The 21,603-nt window shown below is 47.3% G+C and overlaps 1 protein-coding gene across 4 annotated transcripts in view; it reads right to left on the bottom strand.

Annotated features, from left to right (window-relative positions):
• The window catches only part of FLVCR2 (FLVCR heme transporter 2), a 54,775-nt gene that overhangs the window by 6,905 nt on the left and 26,267 nt on the right, over positions 1–21,603 (bottom strand). For all 4 annotated transcript variants that reach the window (XR_014809038.1, XM_084966468.1, XM_084966467.1 and 1 more), the window contains 4 exon segments: positions 19,478–19,619; positions 16,317–16,457; positions 7,064–7,131; positions 5,786–5,889 (listed from right to left, as the gene is read on the bottom strand). Coding sequence is in view for 3 of the 4 variants with exons in the window: in XM_084966468.1 (XP_084822594.1) it covers positions 5,786–5,889; positions 7,064–7,131; positions 16,317–16,457; positions 19,478–19,619 (455 nt within the window). In the remaining variant the exon portion in view is untranslated.

Below are 21,603 nucleotides of genomic sequence, written 5' to 3'. Positions count from 1 at the left end.
TCCCTTTGTGGGGTCCCCCTGCTTGTGCGCCTCCACCCACCTCTCCTCTATGGTGGCCACTCTGGACCCTGCTGTGGCCCTGACTCCTGCACTGGGACCTGCAGTCTTCACCCTGTGCTAGTGACTGAGAACAGGGGCTCTGCACAGCCCTCTGCGCTCCTGCCAGGAACATCAGGACTCAGACCATGAAAGCATAAAGCCTTCACTCACATTCCCGGAAGCCAGAAACACAGTGGGGGTCAGAAGATCTATACTGTGGTCAAATTAATATTGCATTTATTGGGTGCCAGGGATTGTGTAAAGCACTTGAGATACATTTTTTATTTCATTCAACCTGTACAGAAGCCCTGCAAGTAATATATGACTAATTTAAGAAAGCATATCATATCAATCATCTTTTCCAATCACAACACTAAGAGACCGAAAAGTGAGGAAAACACTGCAAAAACAACATACACATGGAGGCTAAATAGTTATGTTCTAAACAACCCTGGGTCACTAAAGAAATTGCACAACACCTGGAAACAAATGAACAAAAACCACACAAGACGAAATTCATGAGACATGGGAAAAGCAGTTCTAAGAGGAAAGTTTATAGCAATACCAGACATCTTAGGAAACAAGAAAAGTCTCAAACAACTAATCCAAGGCAGTCATAAGAGTTATTGCAATTCCTATCAAAACACTAGTGGAATTTTTCACAGAACTAAAACAAATAATCCTAAAATTTGGATGGACATACAAAAGGCCCCCAATTGCAAAACAACCTTGAGAAAGTGGAATAAAACTAGAGGTATCAGTGCTCCCTGGTGTCAGGACTATATTACAAAGCTATCGTCATCAAAACAGTACTGGCACATAACAGACACATTGATTCATAGAACTGAATAGAAACTCAAATATGAACCCACACTTATATGGGCAATTAACCTATGACAAAGGAGGCAAGAACATCCAATGGGGAAAAGATAGCCTCTTCACTAACTGGTGCTGGGAAAACTGGACAGCTATACACAGAAGAATAAACTCAACTACTCTCTCACACCATGCAGAAAAATAAACTCAAAATAGATTAAATTCTTAAATTTAAGACCTGAAGCCACACAAATTCTGGAAGAAAAGAAAGACAGTCTGCTGTTTGACATTGATCTTAGTAATAATTTTTGGACATGTCTCCTCATAGGAAGAAAACAAAGCAGAAATAACCAAATGGGACTCCATCAAACTGAAAAGCCTTTGCACATCAAAGCAAACCATTGCCAAAATTAAAAGGCCACCTACTGAATGGGAGATTTTTGCAAATGATCTATATGATAAGGGGTTAACATCCAAGATATACAATGAACTAATACAACTCACTACAAAATAAACAATCGAACAAATAACCCAGAGGATTTAAATAGACATTTTTCCAAAGATGACATACATATGGTCAAGCAGCAATGAAAAAGGGAACCCTTGTGAACTGCTGGTGGGAATATAAACTGGTGCAGCCACTATGGGAAATAGTATGGCGATTTCTTAAAAAATTTAAAATAGAAAAATTGAGAATAGAAAAATTTAAACTATGATCCAGCAATTCCATTTCTGGGCAGTTATCCCAAGGAAATGAAAACATTGATTCAAATATATATGTATGCACTCCTAGATTCACTGTGGCATCGTTTACAGTAGCCAGCACATGGAAGCAACCTGAATGCCCATCAATAGACAAATAGATAAAGACAATGTGGTATGTCTGTATGTATATATATTTCAGTCATAAAAAAAAGAATGAAATCCTGCTATTTGCAACAACACATATGGACCTAGACTTAAAAGATTACATTACACTAAGGGAAAGAAGTCAGAAAGAGAAAAACAAACACTGCATGAGATGACTTATATGTGGAATCTAAAAACACAAAACAAATGAACAAACATAACAAGACAGAAAGAGTTACAGAGTCAGAGAACAAACAGATGGTTGCCAGAGGGGAGAGGGTGGAAGGACGAAAGAAACAGGTAAGAAGGATTAAGAGGTAGAAACTTTGGTTGGAAATAAATGAGCCAAAGGTATGAAATGTACAGTGTGGGGTCTACAGTCACTAATTATGTAACATCTTTGTACAGTGATAGATTGCAACTAGACACATAATGGGGGATCATTTCGCAAAGTATGGAAATATTTGTCTTTCTCTTTCTGACTTACTTCACTTAGTACGGGAATCTCTAGTTACATCCAGTTATATCCGTGTTGCCACAAATGGCATTATTTCCCTCTTTTTCATGGCTGCCTAGCATTCCATTGTGTATATGTACCACATCTTCATCCATTCCTCTGTTGACGGACATTTAGGTTGTTCCGTGTCTTGGGTGTTGTGAATAGCGCTGCTAAGAACATATGGGTGTATGCATCCTTTTGAACTGTAGGTTTGTCTGGATATATGCCCAGGAGCGGGACTGCCATGAATCTATCTACAGAATAGAAACAGACTCACAGACACGGAGAACAGACTTGTGGGTGCCAAGGAGTGGGGAACAGAGTGGGGTGGACCGGGAGTTTGGGTTAGCAGATGCAAACTGTTACATTTAGAATGGATAACTAATGAGGTCCTACTGCATAGCACATGAAACTATATGCAATCACTTATGATAGCACATGATGGAAGATATATGAGAAAAAGAATGTGTGGTGCATCTGCTGCACAACAGAAATTGACATAACATTGTAAATAAACTATACTAAAAAAATTTTTAAGTATAAAAATATATACATATTGTTCTTTTTGGGCTGCCCTGAGGCATGTGGAGTTCCCAGGGCAGGGATCAGATCCAAGCCAAAGTTGTGACTTATCCTGCAGCTGTGGCAATGCTGGATTCTTTAACCCACCATGCTGGGCCAGGGATCGAACCTGCATCCTGGTACTGCAGAGATGCTGACGATCCCACTGGGCCACAGAGGGAACTCCAGAAATGGTTAGAAATATTGAAACATTTGTTGGATAAAGGAACTAACACAGTGTAGTAGGGCAGTAATACTTCCAAAGATGAGCCTGTGGAGTCAGTGACGGAGATGGGGGTCTACAGAGTTGGGTTCTGCAGGCGGGGGTGGGGGGGACTGGATACAGGGAGCGGGGGAGGAAGGACAAACCAACACATAGGAAAAGAGATCAAGGGAGTTCCCTGTGGTGCATCGGTTAAGGATCTGGCATTGTCACTGTAGCAGCTCAGGTGGCTGCTGTGGTGCCAGCTGGATCCCTGGTCCAGGAACTTTCACATGCCATGGGTATGCCGGAAAAAAGAAAAAGGGATCAGATTTGTGGTTACCACAAGTGGGAGTGAGGTGGCTGAGGGGGGATTGGATGAAGGCAGTCAAAGGTACAAACTTCCAGTTGTAAGTGCTAGGGATAGAATGTACATGTGATAAATGTAATTAACACAGCTCTATGTTATACATGAAAGTTGTTAAGAGAATATCCAGTCCCCCCATCCCCGCCATCAGCCCCAGCCTGCAGAACTCAACCCCACGGACACCTGTCTCTTTCCCGACCCCACAGGCTCATCTGCCATATTTATTTCTTCTGAAACCACTGTCCTGTCTACACAAACTATCTGCAATCCCAGCTGGAGATAAAGGGACCTGACCACCCAATTTCCAGCCTCCAAAACAAATGGGACAAATCAGGAAGTCTTGGGGAGAAGGGAACTGGCATCACGATGACCAGATGGGAGTTCCTGTCGTGGCTCAGCGATAATGAACCCAACTGGGATCCATGAGAATGTAGGTTCAATCCCTGGCCTCGCTCAGTGGGTTAAGGATACTGTGTTGCCATGAGCTGTGGTGTAGGTCACAGAATCGGCTCAGATCCTGAGTAGCTGTGGCTGTGGTGTAGGCCAGCAGCTGTAGGTCTGATTTGATCCCTAGCCTGGGATCTTACATATGCGGTGGGTGTGGCTCTAAAAAGCAAAACAAAAACAAAAACAAAAAAACAAAAACCCAAAACGACCAGATGACAAAGTGCCCTGATCCCTTCTCTGCCTCAGCAGCAGCTCAGGGAGAAGAAGGTCCCACACCGACTGCAGGATGCAGACACCAAGGGACCCTGGGAACCGGTGACAGCTAGGCTCTGCAGTGTCCTCCCTGACCCTTGCACCCTATTCCCTAATTCATCTGAATCATCTGGCGGCCCAGGTCTGGCCCACATTCCAACCCTCTCTTCTTCTGCCACACAGCAGGCCCTGGAAAAGGGGACACTGCTGTTCCCTGGTTCAAGGGCGGCCATCCTCGTCACCCTTGTTTCTGCCTGAAGCAGCTGGCCTGGGGCAGGGACGAGGCGGCAGCTCAGCTCCTCCACCAGCAGGAATCAGGCCCGGCCAGGCTCCTGGTCGTGTCCAGCCAGGCAGTCATCGCCCCAGGGATGGCCTCAGTTGGCCTCTGACGAGGGCAGCAGGGAGAGACCGGGTCTGAGCAGAGCCTCACAGAAGAGGGTCTGTGTGGCAGAGAATGGGTCTGCCTCTGTCTGTCGTCTCCAGATGCTGGGAGCTTTGGCGGCCTTGACAAAGCAGCCTGGAATGCTGCTCTGCCCCAGAGCAGGACCACCCTGGCCTGGCAGCTGCCCTCTGGGCAGCATTAATTAAGCACCTAGTGCATTGTAGAGCATAGGAAAGACACAAGTTGGGTCTCTGTTCTCCAGAGCACTTTCTTCAAGGCCAGCTACTGATTTGAGGCAAACGGGTTGCCTTTTTTTTTTTTTTTTTTTTTTTTTTTTGGCTTTTTAGAGCTGCATCAGTGTAAGTTCCCATATCCTAGGGTGGGATCGGAGCTGCAGCTGCTGGCCTCCGCCACAGCCACAGCCACAGCAACATGGGACCTGAGCCGAGTCTACAACCCACACCACAGCTCATGGCAATGCCGGATTCTTAACCCACTGAGCCAGGCCAGGTATCAAAACTGCATCTTCATGGATACTAGTCGGCTTCCTACCCGGCTGAGCCACAATGGGAACTCCTGCATTGATTTTTCTAAAGACAGACACACCAGGAGGGGGCGCCCAGGAATGCGCATTTTTAGTAAGCCTGGAGTCCACTAAAATCTTAATGGCTCTGAGAAATGCACTGGGCAATCAGGACTAAAGTATATCAAAATATTTACCAATGAGGTAGAAGCAACTGCAAGATAATAAATACAGTAAATTGGAGGAAGCACAAAAGCATCCTTGCTCAGCCCCATGGGGGCCACCTGGAAGCCATGGGTTTGGGGCAGTGGCACCACCTCCTCACCCCTACTCGTTGGAGTTTCCACAAACGTCCCAACTGCTGATGCCTTTCCACGTTTATTTCCTTTTCTCCTTCCCCTGCTCCTTCCACAAGCTTCTTCAGGGATGGAACTTGGACAGGCCTCAGGGCCTCTCTCTTTCTCATCTTCCTGAGATCCCCCCAAGGCAAGTACTGTGTCCCTCATTATATCAATGGGGAAACTGAGATGCAGAGAAGAGAAATTTGAACTGCTCGCTTGACCACTCAGACCCCCACAGCTGCCACATCCACATGTTTGGGGTCGTGCTGCTAATAAATAGGTCATCTCAAAACAAGGGTGCCCAGGGAGATCTTTGGTGGTCTAGTGGATAGGACTGGGTGTTGTCACTGCTTTGGCCCAGGTTCAATCCCCAGTTTGAGAACTGAGATCGCACATCAAGGGGCTACATGCCATGGCAAAACAAACAAACAAACGACAACAACAACAACAACAAACCCCAAAAATATGACCCCCCCCATTCTCAGTGCAAAAGCAGGAGTCACTCACTTGTAGGTTTTGGTCCTATCCAGCCAGATGCCCGAGATCACAGCCCCAAACATTCCTGCAATGATGATGGTCAGGCCGATTCTTCCAGCATTCACTTCTTCCCCCTGGGGAAAGAGACCACAGCCCCAGTGATGGCTCAGTGATGGGACAAGACACAGGACAGGGGTGGTCACCACCAGCAGAGGCCCCAAGATAAGTCACCTGGGCTCTTAAATTAGAGCCAGTTCTCAGAAAGGATCAGGGCAAGGCAGCCTGGAAGAAGCTGGAGAGGGACTAGGAATAGCTGTTCCTCCCAACATAATATGACCCTGGATGTGTGTGCATGATACCAGGTGCTGGGGGAGCCCAGCTCTGGCCTAGAACCACCGGTTTTTAAAAATGTAATCCTGACAGCCGAGCTCTATCACTATTCCCATTACACAGATGGGGAAACTGAATTATGTATATCCAAACATTTCAATTTTATGGGGCTAATAGTGCCAAAAGGAAGATAACACTTATATGTTTTTGAGTGTTTAGAAGCCAGGCACCATACAGAAGATTTTATATCATCTCCTTAAATTCTCCTAATTCCCCACCACAAGGCTATAGGAAGCAATATTCCTGTATTACAGAGGATGGCACTGAGCCACAGAGAGATTAACCTACTGGCCCAAGGTCATGAGGCACTGATGAAGCCCAGAGGCAGGACCCGAACTCAGTCCTGTCAACCTCCAACCTTGGAACATCCGCCACAGAGGCACCTCTTCCACAAGCGGGAGACCCTCCCCTTTCATAAGAGGCTGGGGCCTGGCATCCCGACTCCAGGACACTCAGGGTCCCATTCCCAGAAGCCAGCTCACTGGTGCCAGAAACATTTAAAACACGCTTTCTGTTTTAAAACAGAACTCAGTTTCAAACTAAACTTTGCCCACATTTCACAACGTAAAGATTTCATGTGCGATTCTATGTGTTTAGATATTTATCTACTGTGCTGCCAGGAACCATGCTATTACATAAAAATTCACCTTACTGTTTCCTTTCTAATCCTCCAATGAGTCCTCCAGGGGCCATTAGACATCTTTTGCAGGAAAGAGAATGAGGGCTCAGACAGGCGATCCAGCAATCACCCAGGGAGGAGCTCCGGGGCGGGGGCTGAGCCCCAGTCCCAGAGCTCACACCACACACGCTGCCTAGACCTGGGGGAACCAGGACTCAACCCTGCCACCCCAGCTCCTGCCCAGGCAGTCTAGAAACATCCCTGTCTCGCGGCCCAGCCAGCTCAGGGACGGACCTTACCGGGTAGTGCAAGATCACCATGCGATTCAGCAGAGTGGACAAGGAGTAAAAAGCACCAGCATTCAGACCTGGGGGAGGGAGGGAGAAACAGCATCAGGGTCATTCCTGGGGGGTGGGGGGCTATTGCTGGCTCCTCCCCCCAGCAGCGAGGGAGGCTGAAGATCCTCAGTCTCATGGCCCCTGGGAGTGGTGCCCGCAGAGAAGAAGAAGCACTCTTAAGCAACCAAAAGGAAACCTTTCCCTCTTTTAGACACATACCATTGCCCTCTGATCCCTTTACACCAGTCCTGGAAACACAGGCTCCAGAGAGTATGACTCCCAGGTCAGAACCGCTTACAGGTCTCTTAAGTATTGGCCTGATCTAAGGGCTCTATTGGACCTGCCACCCCCTCCTGAGGCCCTATCCCCTCTCCAGAAGGCTCCAGACCTCTGCCCCCCTGACACAACTCTCTCAGCAGGTGGAGTCTCCCTCTTTCCACAACCCCCTTTCTAGTTTCTTCTCACATTCAACATCGCACAAAATCTTTTATTTGCAACCAGAAAGGACCCTAAAGAGCATTCAGTTGACTCTCCTAATTCTTCAGTTTATCTGACAAAGAAATGGAGCACCTAGAATACTCTGTAAGAATCAGGGTCCTTAGAGGATGAGGCCATTTGTCCAAAGCCATGCAGTGACTTAGTAACAAAGATGAGATGGATCTAAAGGAGAAGAGCCTCCTGTCCTCCCTTCAAAATAAGGGTGCTGATGCTGATGACAGTGTGATGATGCTGATGCTGATGACGGTGACGGTCATAATGATGGCAGCAGCACATACTTAAGTACAAGGCCCTTTTCCTAAATACCGTCCAATCCTCATAACTTTTGGTAATATTTTTATATCTATTTTATAGATGAGAAAACCATACAAAGATTTTAAAAACAAATACAGAGGCCACTCTGGAAAGCCCGACCGGGATCCTTTTCATGTTATCTAATCCTGAGGATCACAGGACCAACACTGGCACATGCGACATCGGGTCCATTAGAAGTATGAAGGCAGGACATGCCTCCCTAGCAGGGTGGCCTCAGGAGCTCCTCTTCACTGGAACCAGTCCATAGAGCCCCTCGGAAGCTGTTCTCATTGGCCACCAAGGCCATGGCTCAGCACAGGGAGAGGTGGCTATGGCACCCACCCTGCCTTAGCCCCTCCCAGGGGCCACGAGTGCTTGTAACTCCTCCACAGCACAGCTGCCAGGATCCCCACAAAGGACAGGCCGGTGGAAAGAGTCGCTGTGCTCAGAGAAGCCCAAAGAATGGTTTCCCACCAGGAGTCAGAGGATGGCCCAGGCCACCTGCAGTCCTTGTTATCAGAAGCTAAGTTGCAGAAATGCAGCTGACTGACTCCCTATATCAGCTTCCCAGAGTTCAGGGAAGGTCCAATTCTCCTACAAAATAGGGAAGGGAGTGTGGTGGGCCGTTCCCACCCTCACCAGGGCAGTAAGAGGCAGGGCTGCGTTTGAACCCAGACTGTCTGGCTCGTCTTAATCACTCAGTTTTACATCTTCACAAAACAGATGGTCCAAGACGTCCCCACGCAGGTTATTGGCAATTTCATGCTCCAGCCTCTCCCAGTAAGTAACCTCAGGGGTACAACACTATTGGGCCCAAGGCCACCTCCTGGGAAACACAGGGCCACTGTGGCCAGCAAACCCAGAACTGTCCCTGGATGTCATTACAACAGCCACGCTAATGGTCGGGAGGACGTTGAAGCTCTGGGCCATTTCGAGCCATCAAGCACACCCAGCTAACCTTCCTATGCGCACCCAGCCACCTGGCCATTCCACTCCTGGGTCAAGAGCCCCCAAGAGGACACATGCCTGCAAGAGGGGGCGGGTGGAGTGAGTGGCCTGGCAGAGGATGAAATCAGCCCCCTTCCTGCCCCTCAGCCTGGCCCAGGCTCTGGTCTTAGCCTAACACCCCAGGGCCAGGGCACCTCCAGGTCCAGCTCAGCTTGGGCCCAGGTGGGACGAACAAGGAGGGCAGAATGCTCAGGAAATGATCCAGGAGGACTGGGAGCCAAACACCCCATTTGAAACACCAGCACTTCCCTGACCCTGGAAACAGTGAAGAGAAACAGTCTTGGGTCGGCTGACCCAGGCCCAGCAGCGAAGTGAGGCTGGAAGGTGTCGGGAAATCAGTTCCAGGTCAGCACCGCTGGCAGCCTGTTAGAGATGCACCCTCCTGACCCACCCAGACCTCCTGCAGTAGAAACCGGGAGTGGGGCTGGCAGGCTGCTGGTGTGTGAACAGCCCTCCAGGTAATTCGGATAGGGCCCAGGTTTCACCGGCTCAGCTAGATTTGGGGGGTTTACATGCTTTTCCAGGATCATCCCTGCTCCCAGCCAGACAGGAGACGGAATCAGGGCCCGGAGGGAGGGCATGGAAGGGAAGCGGTTCATCCTGGAAGGCTGCCATTCTTTCCAGTTCTCTCTAGAGTCCAACCCTTGAGGAATGACGCCTATACGGTTTCAGAATCAGTCCTGAATTTACATGTCCCTCCCCATGCTGGCAAAGGTTCCCTGACAGGGTTAAACAGCACAAGTCTACCCCACTGCCCAAACCATGATGTCAGCGTCCACACTGAAGGGCAGGAATGAAACTTGTGCTCTGCTCTGCGTGTGAGCACCTCTTCCAAGAAGGCAGGTGACTGTGTATTAGGGCGTGATCATCCCCAACAAGGTAAGCCTGCCAGGGCAAGGCCACATTCCTGGGAGAAAATTGACCACCCCTGCCCCGGAGAGGCCTGGTCATTCCAGGCATCAGTCACCTGGCAGAGATGCCAGTCCTGAGGGCGTGGGCTTCAAGAAGGCAGATGGGGCTCGTCATCCCTCTGACTTTCTCTCTTTTGCTAAGACCTGTTTTTTGTTTTTTTTTTGTTTGTTTGTTTGTTTTTTTAACTGTGTCCCAGAGACCACTGACTGGCATTAGGAAAACTTGGAATCTAAAAATGCAGATTTGGGGTTGTACCTTGGTCCCACTAAACCCGATTTTTCCTGGAATAGGGACAGGAATCCGCATTTAGCAACAGCAGCACAACAACCCTGGGCATTTCCTAAACTTGGGACTAAATGGCCTTGGGAACACGAAGATCATGGGCCAGGCCCAGGCTCTCAGAAGCTGGGTGAACACGGAGGCCCCTTTGGGGGGGGAGGGGCTTCGAGGCCTGGAAAGCTTGTCAAAGGCAGATCCCCAGGCTCTGAGCCAGAAGACAGGCAGGGAAATCTAGGCACAGGGCACCCAGGACCCCAGCAGACTCTGGCATCAGGCCCGCATAGGACACACTGATCCCAGATCCTGTCCCTGGGCTCCTGTTACTCGGTGTTCATCTCCCTTCTGTCTTCCTGAACTTGGAGGAAACCCTTGGTGTAAAGGGCGCCTGAGCTCGGCACCGCCCCAGGGAAGCTGGAAGGCTTTTGTTCCCACCCTGAAGCCAGCATCTTGAGGGGGCAAGAGCCCCTCCCGAGGCCCAGGTAGGGTGCTGGAAAGCCCCTGAGGGCCCAGGAAAGGTGTCCCCAGGACTCATGAGGGGGTTCTGAGCTCAGACACCCCACGCTGCTCGGATCATGCAGAAGCAGAGCTGGAGGCAAGGCTGGGGGACGAGGGGCAAGTGTTCCCTCTGAGGTCACTCTCAGAGAGGAGCTTGTCCCTTCTCACATGGCAGTGGTCAGCCGTGGATGGAAAGACACTAGAGGAGCCACGTGAGAGCCAGGCCTGGAGACACCAGGACAGGGAGCCAAGAAAGGTTCTTCCTTCACCCCAGCCCACCCCCGCGGCTGACACACATCCCAGGACCTGCTCCACCCCAGACTCTGGGAGAACCCCCGAGAATCTGCTTCCATTTGGAGGAGGGAAGGTATTTTACTAGAGGAGGAGGCAGCTTCTTCTTCCTGTGATGTTTTGGCAACATCAAGCACAAACCCAACCTCTGCACCTCCTCCCTTCTGAACTGGGGTGCAGTTTAGGAAAAAACAAACACAAACGACATATCCAGTCAAATCTGAATTTCCAATAAATAATGTTTTGGTATAAAGATGCTTCAAATATTTGTGAGACATGTTTATACGAAAAAAGAATTTGTTGTGGATCTAAAATTTCAACTTAGCTGAATGGCCCTCAGTTGATGTCTGAAGCCTACCTCTAAGAGTGTGGCCAGAAGCCTATGGGGCAAAGGAATTCCTGTGAATTCTTCCAAAGTCTTCATTGTATCATTGCACCGTAGCTTGGGAAATTCACTACCAGTACAATACTGGACATCACACCAGGGGTAGGAGAGCTACTCCCTACTAGGTGAAACCTAACTCAGACCAAAAAAAAGAATGTAGGAAACAGGGCAAGTTGACCAAGCCAAGAGCAATGTGGATGCATGCAGTGTTTTGTTTCACAATTACTTTAAAAGCTTTTGTTCCATTCAGGGCACTCCAATGGGAAGCCAATGTCATTACTCTTTTCGGGGGGGGGGGGCGGTTCTTAGAGAGACAAAGGATGGGCATGGGCTGGGCAAAGGGGGCGCTCTGGGCGATTCGCAGAGCTGACACTGAAATTCAGACCTCATATTCCCTATGCTCCAACTCTGAACTCAAGAGTGAGTTCAAGGCTCTTACTCCAAGACACGTGCACCCACATCCAGCAACTGTGTCCATGAAATGCTATCCACTGCTTGGTTCCAACTACATGTTTAAGTGTCTATAATTCAGAGGAAATATGAACATCATATGTACTACATAATGGGCATATGAATTATACGGTTATATGTGTATATATAAAGTATGAACCATCTCCCCCTTCAAAGCTCAACCTAAAACTGCAGGGAGCTTCAGGGGAATTCTGGGAGGTTTCAAAGAATTCGGTTGAATTTATCAAGGGTTTTTTGTTGTGCACTTTTAATTTCACACAAAGATAGTGGGAGAGGAGAGCAGGGATTCTCAGGTGGACTGAGCGCCAAACACTGTCTTTACCTGACCTGTAAGCCTTAGAGAGACACACAAAGGCTGAGAGCCCATCACCCCCAAATCTCACAGATGGCTGGTCAATGTAGGTTGGTCCCGCTTCTAAATGCTAGAACTCTAGACACTCATCTTAGAAGAAAGCAAGCCCCCTCAGCAATGTGAGATCTGGGCTGTGTCTGTGACCTACACCACAGCTCATGGCAATGCCAGATCCTTAACCCACTGAGCGAGGCCAGGGACTGAACCCACATCCTCATGGATACTAGTCAGGTTTGTAACCAGGTGGGCCACAACAGGAACTCCATATTTGGTTCTTTTTTATTTCTGTCTTTTTGGATATTGTCTATTTGGTGAGACGTCATTCTCTAACTCTTTACACATGGTTTCTTTTAATTCACTGAATACATTTATAATAGCTGAGCTACAATCTTTGTCTATTAAGTCCAACATCTGGGCTTCCTCAGAGAGTTTCTGTCTATGGGCCCTGCTTTCCTTCTTCTTTGCATGCCTCATATTTTTTTTGTTGAAACTGGACATTTTATTTATTTATTTATTTATGGCTGTGCCTGTGGCATGCAGAAGTTCCCAGGGCAGAGACTGAATCTGAGCCACAGCAGTAACCCAAGCCATACCAATGACAACACTGAGTCCTTAACCACTAGGCCACCAGGGAAGTAGATGTTTTAAAGACCATGTCAACTGTGGAAATGAGTTTCTCCTCCTTACCAAGGAGCTGTTGCTGTTGCTGTTGTTGGTTCAATGACTTTCCTAGACTCATTCTTTGTAAAGTCTGTGTTCTTTGTCATGCCCAGCCACTGAGCTTTCTGCTCCATCAGCTTAGTAGTGAGCTAATGATTAGACCGAGGTTTCCTTAAATGCCTTTAGCCAATACACCTCCTACCTTTGCTGAGGACTGTGATGTGTGTACGTTGGGACTCGCTTGTGATGCCAGAGCAGGCAGGCGACAACTCTGCCTTAACCTTCACTTCCTGCTCACACAGAACCTCATGGTCAGTGGAGGTTGGACTGTAGGGCTTTCCAGGGTATGTACAAAACTCTGTATGCGCACAACTCTGTATGCGCATGTGGATTTCTAGATTCTTAAAAGACTATTCAGAGCTTTCCGAAGGCCCCTGGACATCTCATGCTCTAGATTTTCCTTTCAAGATCTTCGGCCAGCCTCTTGATTGCCCCAACTGGTATTGCTACTTCAGGCAATGTGCTGTCTGTTAAAGAGTGCTCATTTACAACGAATGCCCTGGAAATAGCATTTTCCCACTGAGAAAGCTCCAAGTCAGGTCAGAGAGTGACCTAGGGATGGGACTTTTGAGGGAGCTCCAAAATTGTTTGGCCCTCTCCAAGAGTGGCTATGAAGCTGCTAGATTTCACAGCTACTGTGGCTGGGAGGCTGCTGGTTTTCAAGGCTACCATAGAGTCTGGAAGAGGGGGACTAGAATAGGGCAAACTAAAATACAAAGCTTGCTGCTTTACCATTATTTAGACATTTGTCTTGAACAGATGCTCCTTGGATTGTTGCAAGCCTTTTTAACCAAAGCCTCAGAAATAACTGATTTTTTTTTTCCTATTTAGGGCTGCACCTGCGACATATGGCAGTTCCAGGGCTACGGGTCAAATTGGAGCTGCAGCTGCCAGCCTGTGCAACAGAAACAGCAATGACAGATCTGAGTCACATCTGCAACCTATGCCGCAGCTTACAGCAACATAAAATCCTTAACCCACTGAGCAAGGCCAGGGATCGAACCTGCATCTTCATGGATACCTGTTGAGTTCTTAACCCACTGAGCCACAAGAACTCTGTAAAGGAAACTGATTTTAACAATGTTGGCTAGTGTCCTTATTTTCATGGAGGAGCAGAGTAGGTATTCCAGAAATGCTTCCCCCATTATTTTCTGTGTTATCACTTATCCAAATAGATAAGGCAGCATGTTCAAAAGCACAGGGAAACCAGCACTCTGCCAGACTGAAGACCACATAGGCAAGCAGCCATACAAGAGCCAAGGAGAAGGAACTGCTTTGTCCCTATAGGATGGCCCAGAGCTGAGCCCTCTGAAACCAGGAGCCGCACTGTTCCCAGTATGCTGTGTTCATATCTCTTGCTGCCATGGATCCAGTGACCTGACTCTGCCATCAAAAGCCTCCAGCACTGAACACTGCAGCTTCTAAAATGAGACCATTGCCCGGTTATCCCCACCACCACTATTCTCACTCAGAGAAAGTATTTATCAAGCACTCATCTGCCCTAGAATTTCAAGGGAGGCCTCAAATACCATGTTGTTGGATGCAATAAGGTTTATGATGGTCAAAGATTAAGGTACTCAAGATTTTAACTCTAGGGAGAAGGGAAAGTTCTTAGGGGCATGGAATCTGAGTCTGGGAGGGAAGCCAAAGATTATCAGGTTTCACTCTCCATCTACAGCCTGAGTTGCCACAATATTCCTGCTAAGGGGTTGGTTCTACCTACACTTGAATGCCTTCCAGTGACGGGCAAACCTTTAACATCTTTGGTTGGCCATCCTAAGTCCTGGAAGCTTTTTTCCTCCTTTTTAGGGCCAAACCTGTGGCATATGGAAGTTCCCGAGCTAGGGGTTGAATTGGAGCTGCAGCTGCCGGCCTACTCCACAGCCATAGCCATGCAGGATCGGAGCCGCGCCTGTGACCTACACCATAGCTCACAGCAATGCCGGATCCTTAACCCACTGAGCAAGGCCAGGGATCAAACCTGCATCTTCATGCATATGAGTCAAGTTCTTAACCCGCTGTGCCACAACAGCAACTCCAGTACTGGAAACTTTGTTTTGTGGATGAATGCAGGTGGGACATGCTCAGAACTGAGATGCTGGAGAGAGGGCGGAATGGAGAGCAGAGGCCCTGATGGTGAACATGGTGAGCTGGGGCTATTCCAGGTGAGAGGACACCGAACTTGAGTGTCTGCCTGAAAACCAGGTGAGCCTCTCTACCATGGATGGTACCTCTCTTGCCTTGCTTCAGCAGATACACATTTCAACTCAGGTAAAGGGCACTGATAAACCTAAAATGAAACGCTGACACAGTTCAAGGAAGGCGTATAGGCAGTTACAGATCAGGTACTAAGAAGACAGGCTTGGGCGTCTGACAAACCTGTATTTGAATCCTGGCTCTGCCTCTTAAAAGCAGGGTGTTCTTGCGCTATTACCTAATCTCTCTGAGTTCCTGTTTCCTCATTTGTTAAATGGGGAAAATTATACTACTTCCCTCACCCGGGTGTGCTGGGAGTTAGGTAATATATGAAAAGTCTTGGTGCAGAGTCAGGGCTCTTGATTATCATAAAACACATGGTTTGAGAGCCTAGAAAATCTGAGGTTAGAGCCAACGGGGGCTTCACTAAGAAAAAGTCATGTCCAGTCAACCTCACCTCTTTGTTTCTTCTGGTTACTGAGCATGATACACACTGTTAACTTCAATTGAACAAACTGGAGGCTAAATGGATCAAGTGTATGTTGGAGAGCAGTACAATTGGGTGGATCTGTAAAGACACCTTTCATGGACTGCCCTGAGGTTCTGTCCTGGCCCCCCCGTCTAGGACAACATTCTCAGTAACTCTCTTAGAACGCAGATGCAACGAACACTTTGCTGGGAAAACAAGCCAATCCACCCGCACAAGTATTGAAATTCATCTTACCCAAAGCCAGGAAAATGAAATGAAGGAGGGATATTGTCTTGCATTCGGGTAAAAAAGGAGCCACCTTACAAGATGAAGGACTGGCTGAGGAGTGGTTCATGGGGCAAGACTCATGTCAATATCCATCCATTCATTCAGTTATTACTTGATAACTGTTGGAGTATCTACTCTGGGCTGGGCACTGCTAAAGAACTATAAAGATAAAAAGACATAAATCCCTACTCTCAGGGGGTTCACAGCTGAATGGAACACAGACCTGGAAACATTTTTTTTAAAACTAAGTGTTAAGATGCACTATGAACAGTATAATAAAAGAGGAAAGGTCACCCGACACTGCTTTATGCAACCAAAGGGAGATGAGACACAGAGCATCAGCCAGGATTTGTCAGACAACTTGACATGGGAAGGAATGGTTTTCCAGGTAAGCTTTACAGAACATGCAAAGGCCCTGAGGCACAGCTGGCTCTTCTGGTTACTCTAAACAATGTCTTCACATATGCACTGGGGATATGGAAACAGTAAGATGTGCAGGCACAAGCAGCCTCTTGTCTCCCACTCCCAGTTCACTCCTGTTCACACTGCCTCTTACCATAGCTGATGATGAGCAGCACAAAGTTGAGGTTTTTGAAGAGTCGGATGATGGAACTTAAATACGAAGCATCAGGGGACGCCAAGGTGTAGCTCAGCGACTGGGCCCTGCTGGGGGCATGTTTAGGCTTCTCCTTGAACACTGAAAGGGAAGAAACAGACAGGTCACTGCAATCCCTGTGGTCCTACCTCTACAGAGCTGACACCTTGATGAGAGCAGAGTCCCTTGTCTGAGACGCAACTCAGGCTCCAGAAGGAAATATTAATTCTTCAATTAAATCCTTCACGGCCTCCTCACTTGAAGCTGCATCTCACTGTCACTTGAGGCTGAGTGAATGTGCCTTTAGTGACTTTTTCTTCATGGTCTTTGGATGGCCACAATCATCGGGCTTCCCAAGCAGTGATCAAGCATCAAGGAGCCCCTGCACAAGCAGCAAATAACATGCCTCGGAGCAGGGACAATAACCCATAGTAACACAGGGAGAGAAAGGAAGTGAGAGCTGAGGCTTTGGGATCAGTGAGCCCAGCCAAGGACTCAGCACCAGGGCTGCTCCCAAGAGGGAAGGGACCGTGTTGCCCATGTGTAGCACAGAGCCTGGCACACGCCGCCAGTACACGCTCCTGAATAAGGGGTAGGATCTCCTTCTACTGGAAAGACCTCAAGTCCATCCCTCGTTTCTCAAAGTCTGAGTCAGACACTGACCTCAGGAAGAAACAAGAAGATTAGCACACGCTCTTTCAGGAGTGGCCACTCTGACAGGGAGGACTGGGGCCGGGGGGCCAGGGACCCTGGGAAAACCAACTGCTCTAACTTCCATTTTCAGTACCACTGCTACTATCCATTTCCCTGCACTGCCTGCTGTCCACTTCTCTGGGGTGCAGGTCACTTTAACCAGTTGTTTGGCTAAACGGGTCCCCTCACTGGGCCCAAGTAAGCACCATGCTGTCCCCAGTAGGAACAGCCCTGAAAGGGCAGTAGTCGGTCTCCACTGAGAGGAAGCTCTGGAAACGAGGTTTTCTCTCCGCAAGATCAAAGGTCTGCCCCCTCCACCCAGATAACCCTCCAGCCAGGACTTCAGAGCCCCGCTTCCTCCTTCTCCGGAAACTGTCCTGGATAACTTCCCACCGTTGGCAACCTCTCATCCATTGTCTTGCCCGTTCAGCCCTTTCTATCAGGGGAAAGAAATCAAGGCAAAGGGTTTTTAAACTTCTGCAACAGCAGCTGTTTGCTCAAGGATTTCACAAGCACAAACCACAATTCAGATAAGATTTTCCAGTTCTTTACTCAGTGAGCTACTCTATGTACTTACTAGTAAAATGTCAAGTGTAGAAAAGTCCCATTCGCAGGATCTCAACTACAAAGAACACAGAATCTAGGGCTGAGCACATGACAATTTGAAACTTCAAGTGTGGCCAAGATTTGCTCCTTCCTGTCCTCAGCCACAGCCCCACAGCATCTCACCTTCCCCGGGACACCAAGTCCTCTGTCCAAAGAGATCCCGTGAGCTTTGAAAAGCCATCAGGCAGGCCCTCCTCATTGTGGACCCCAGAGAGGTGAGGACAACTGGATGAGGCTCATGTATAAAACTGTTTGACTCTAAAGGTGAGGCTGGGGAGTTCCCATTGTGGCTCTGTGGTGTAGGCTGGCAGCTGTAGCTACAACTTGACCCCTAGCCTAGGAACCTCCATATGCCATGGGTGCAGCCCTAAAACAACAACAACAAAAAAAAAAAAAAAAAAAAAGGTGAGGCTGGGAGTTCCCGTCGTAGCTCAGCAGAAACGAATCCAACTAGGAACCATGAGGTTGCAGGTTCAATCCCTGGCCTCGCTTAGTGGGTTAAGGATCCGGTGTTGCTGTGAGCTGTGGTGTGGGTCACAGATTCGGCTCAGATCTGGCATTGCTGTGGCTGTGGCGTAGGTGGGTGGCAAAAGCTCTGATTAGACCCCTAGCCTGGGAACCTCCACATGCCATGGGGGCAGCCCTAAAAAGACAAGAGACAAAAAAAAAAAAAAAAAAGGTAAAAAAGGTGAGGCTGGCAGGAAGGAATGAAACCTTTAACATGTCGGGTGGAATTTCAGATATTAGGAATAAAGCTGGTTTAACTTGGAGACAGGTGAGTGACTCATTGAAATGAAAACCTCTCCTACATTCTTTTTGAATGTATCAGAGCCCGAGAATATCACTCAGATGATAAATGAGGATATAAATTACACTAGCCAAATATCTCAATGATTAAATATACATATAATTAATTAATAGCAGTTCTCTGGAGTTGGTAGTTGGCATCAACTGATATAAGTCTAAGTAAATGGTCACGATTTTCTACATTTTTCCATAATAAGCATATCTTACAAACATTTTTAAAAAGCATTTTACTGTATAGCACAGGGAACTCTATCCAGTGTCCTGGGATAGACCATGATGGAAGAATATAGAAAAAAAGAGAATGTACATATATGCATGACTGAGTCACTTTGCTGTACAGCAGAAACGGGCACAACATTGTAAATCAACTATACTTTAATAAAAAATTTTTCTGAAATAAATAAAGAGCATTTTAAAATGTAATCCCCAGGCATTCTCAGGTGAATATATGAGAATATCAGCGCTTGGGATTAATCTTGTTTTGTTTTCTTCTGTTTCAGAAATTTAGAGTATGGAGTAAAATAAGCTTAGGCTTGACTCCTGTCTCTTGCCACTTACTATCTAATCTTGAATAATGTCTTTAACTCCCTTCAAGTCTCGGTTTCCTCTTTGTTAAGTGAGGCTGATAATGGTACCTTGTCTACAGGGCTGTGGAGGAGTCAGTGAGGTCAGACACGCTCAGCACAGGGCCTATGATGTGCTCACTGGGGCTCCATCAGGGAGATCAGCAGGCTGACCCTTAATTCTAATGAGGTCATGCTGGGGAGCTGGTGAATTACAACTAACCTTTACTGAGCAGCTAACAAAGTATACAGGCCCAGCTAGCACTCTACTGCCAGTAACTACTCAGGCTAAAACACTTGAAGTCCACTAGAGGCCTGGCTTCCCGTTTCTGCAAATATATTTTATAGAATACATGGCACCTAGAATGGTGTTTGAGGGTCATGTTTATAAGGTCCTGACCCAAGGGTCCCCGGCCTCCCCGCACCCCTTCGTAAGTGTACTAATGACCTTACCGATGACGACAAGGATGAAAAGCAGAGTGGCCACCCCTGCTATAATGTAGAACATGATGCTGATGTGGTAGGCCAGCTCAGCCTTGTCTTTGATGTTGGGCACCAAGACAGGAGGGACCAAGAATCCAATGGCAATTCCAAGCTACAGAAGACAGAGACAATCAATGATAGGACCAATGGCCAAGAGATAACAGCACACATTTAAGAGACTCCTAGTAAGAATCCATAACCTGCAATTTCTTTAAAAAAAAATTTAAAACTGGAGCAGTGATGGTTCCCTCCTCAAGATACCAGAGATCTGTCTCTCTCTCTCTCTTTTTTTTTTTTTTTTTTTTTTTTTTTTGGTCTTTTTGGGACCATACCTGTGACATATGGAAGTTCCCAGGCTAAGGACTGAATCAGAACTGTAGGTGTCAGCCTACACACGACACGGCAACTCAGATCAGAGCTGCTTCTGTGACCTACACCACAGCTCACAGGAACGCTAGATCCTTAACCTACTGAGGAGGCCAGAGATTGAATACAGGTCTTCATGGATACTAGTTGGGTCAGTCATTGCTGAGGCACAACGGGAACTTCCAGAGATCTTTCTTTTGATTGACAAATCAACTCATATACCCCTAGCCACCCTCACTATTAATACCTAGAAAAAGATTGTTTGTTTGTTTTGCTTTTTAGGGCTGCATTCACAGTATATGGAGGTTCCCAGGCTAGGGGTTGAGTTGAAGCTGTAGCTGCCGGCCTACCACAGTCACAGCAACACGGGATCCAAGCCACATCTGTGACCTACAGCCCAGCTCATGGCAATGCCAGATCCTTAACCCGCTGAGTGAGGCCAGGGATCGAACCCTCAATCTCACAGTTCCTAGTCGGATTTGTTTCTGCTGCGCCATAATGGGAACTCTTGGTGCCACTTAAATTTTTGATTTCACTGAATCTGTTAACCTGGAGCTGAAAGATCAGCTGACAGAAAATTATACACACTACAGCCCCCCAAACTTACATTCAATAAAAGATGGAAGCCTAAGGTTGTCACCATAATTACAATGTAAATGCTTAAGTTCATTGTGTATCTTATAATTACAAAGCATCTGTGGTGTAAAGTCACAAACTACTGTACAAAGTTATACACACAAATACAAGGGCACACGGAAACTGGCTGTATTGTGTAACACACACACACACACACACACACACACATCCATATCAACAAATTGAAACATCTCATATCTGTGTTGGAGTTCAAACTCCAGCAGCCTGACAGATAACATGCCCTGGGTGTTCCCAAGGTCAGAACTGCCTTGATTCAGGAGTAACTGGCTTTGATACAACTCCCCAAACCTTCTGTCACATGAAATACCAAGGCAGAACTTGGAAAACAGCATGGGAATTCAGATAAGCCTCTGATTCTAAGAGGAGAGAAGCCAACATCTTTTGTCCTAGGTGCCAATTTTCCTTTCTTGAACTTGAAAGCAACTGCAAATAGAGAAGCAATCTGCTTTCAGGCCAGTTAACACCAATTATCAGCTGATGATTCTGATTGATTTTCCAGCCTGTCAATGACAGCCATTCAGGGTAGTTCCTTTCTCAACTCCAGAATATTCTCAAAAACCCTCAGTAGTCTCAGCACAGGGTTGTTCTAATGTATACCACTATATAATCAACAAATCAAACTGGCATATATATATATATATATATATATATATATATATTTTTTTTTTTTTTTTGTCTTCTGTCTTTTTAGGGCCGCACCCACTGCATATGGAGGTTCCCAGGTTAGGGGTCTAATCGGAGCTGTAGCCACCAGCCTACTTCAGAGCCACAGCAATGCGGGATCCTAGCCATGTCTGCAACCTACACCACAGCTCACAGCAATACCGGATCCTTAACCCACTGAGCAAGCCAGGGATGGAAACCTCAACCTCATGATTCCTCGTCGGATTTGTTACCCACTGTGCCATGACGGGAAGTCCCTCAAACTGGTCTTTAATGCATCTACTATGTGTAATGTATTCTGCTACATTTTTTCAGGGAGTACAGTGATGTACATGGCAGGGTTTCTGCTTCATGGAGCTTTACAATCTAGTGAGGCAGGGTGATTCAAAAGAAAGATACAAAAGGGAACA

Source organism: Sus scrofa, chromosome 7 (genome assembly GCF_054392235.1).
Source record: "Sus scrofa isolate SSC_HxYL_T2T_F1_AM1 chromosome 7, Sscrofa_HxYL_maternal_Yorkshire_Landrace_v2.0, whole genome shotgun sequence".
In the NCBI taxonomy this organism is placed as follows: Eukaryota; Metazoa; Chordata; class Mammalia; order Artiodactyla; family Suidae; genus Sus; species Sus scrofa.
The sequence above is the reverse complement of the archived record's forward strand: the minus strand, read 5'-3'. Positions and strand labels throughout refer to the sequence as shown.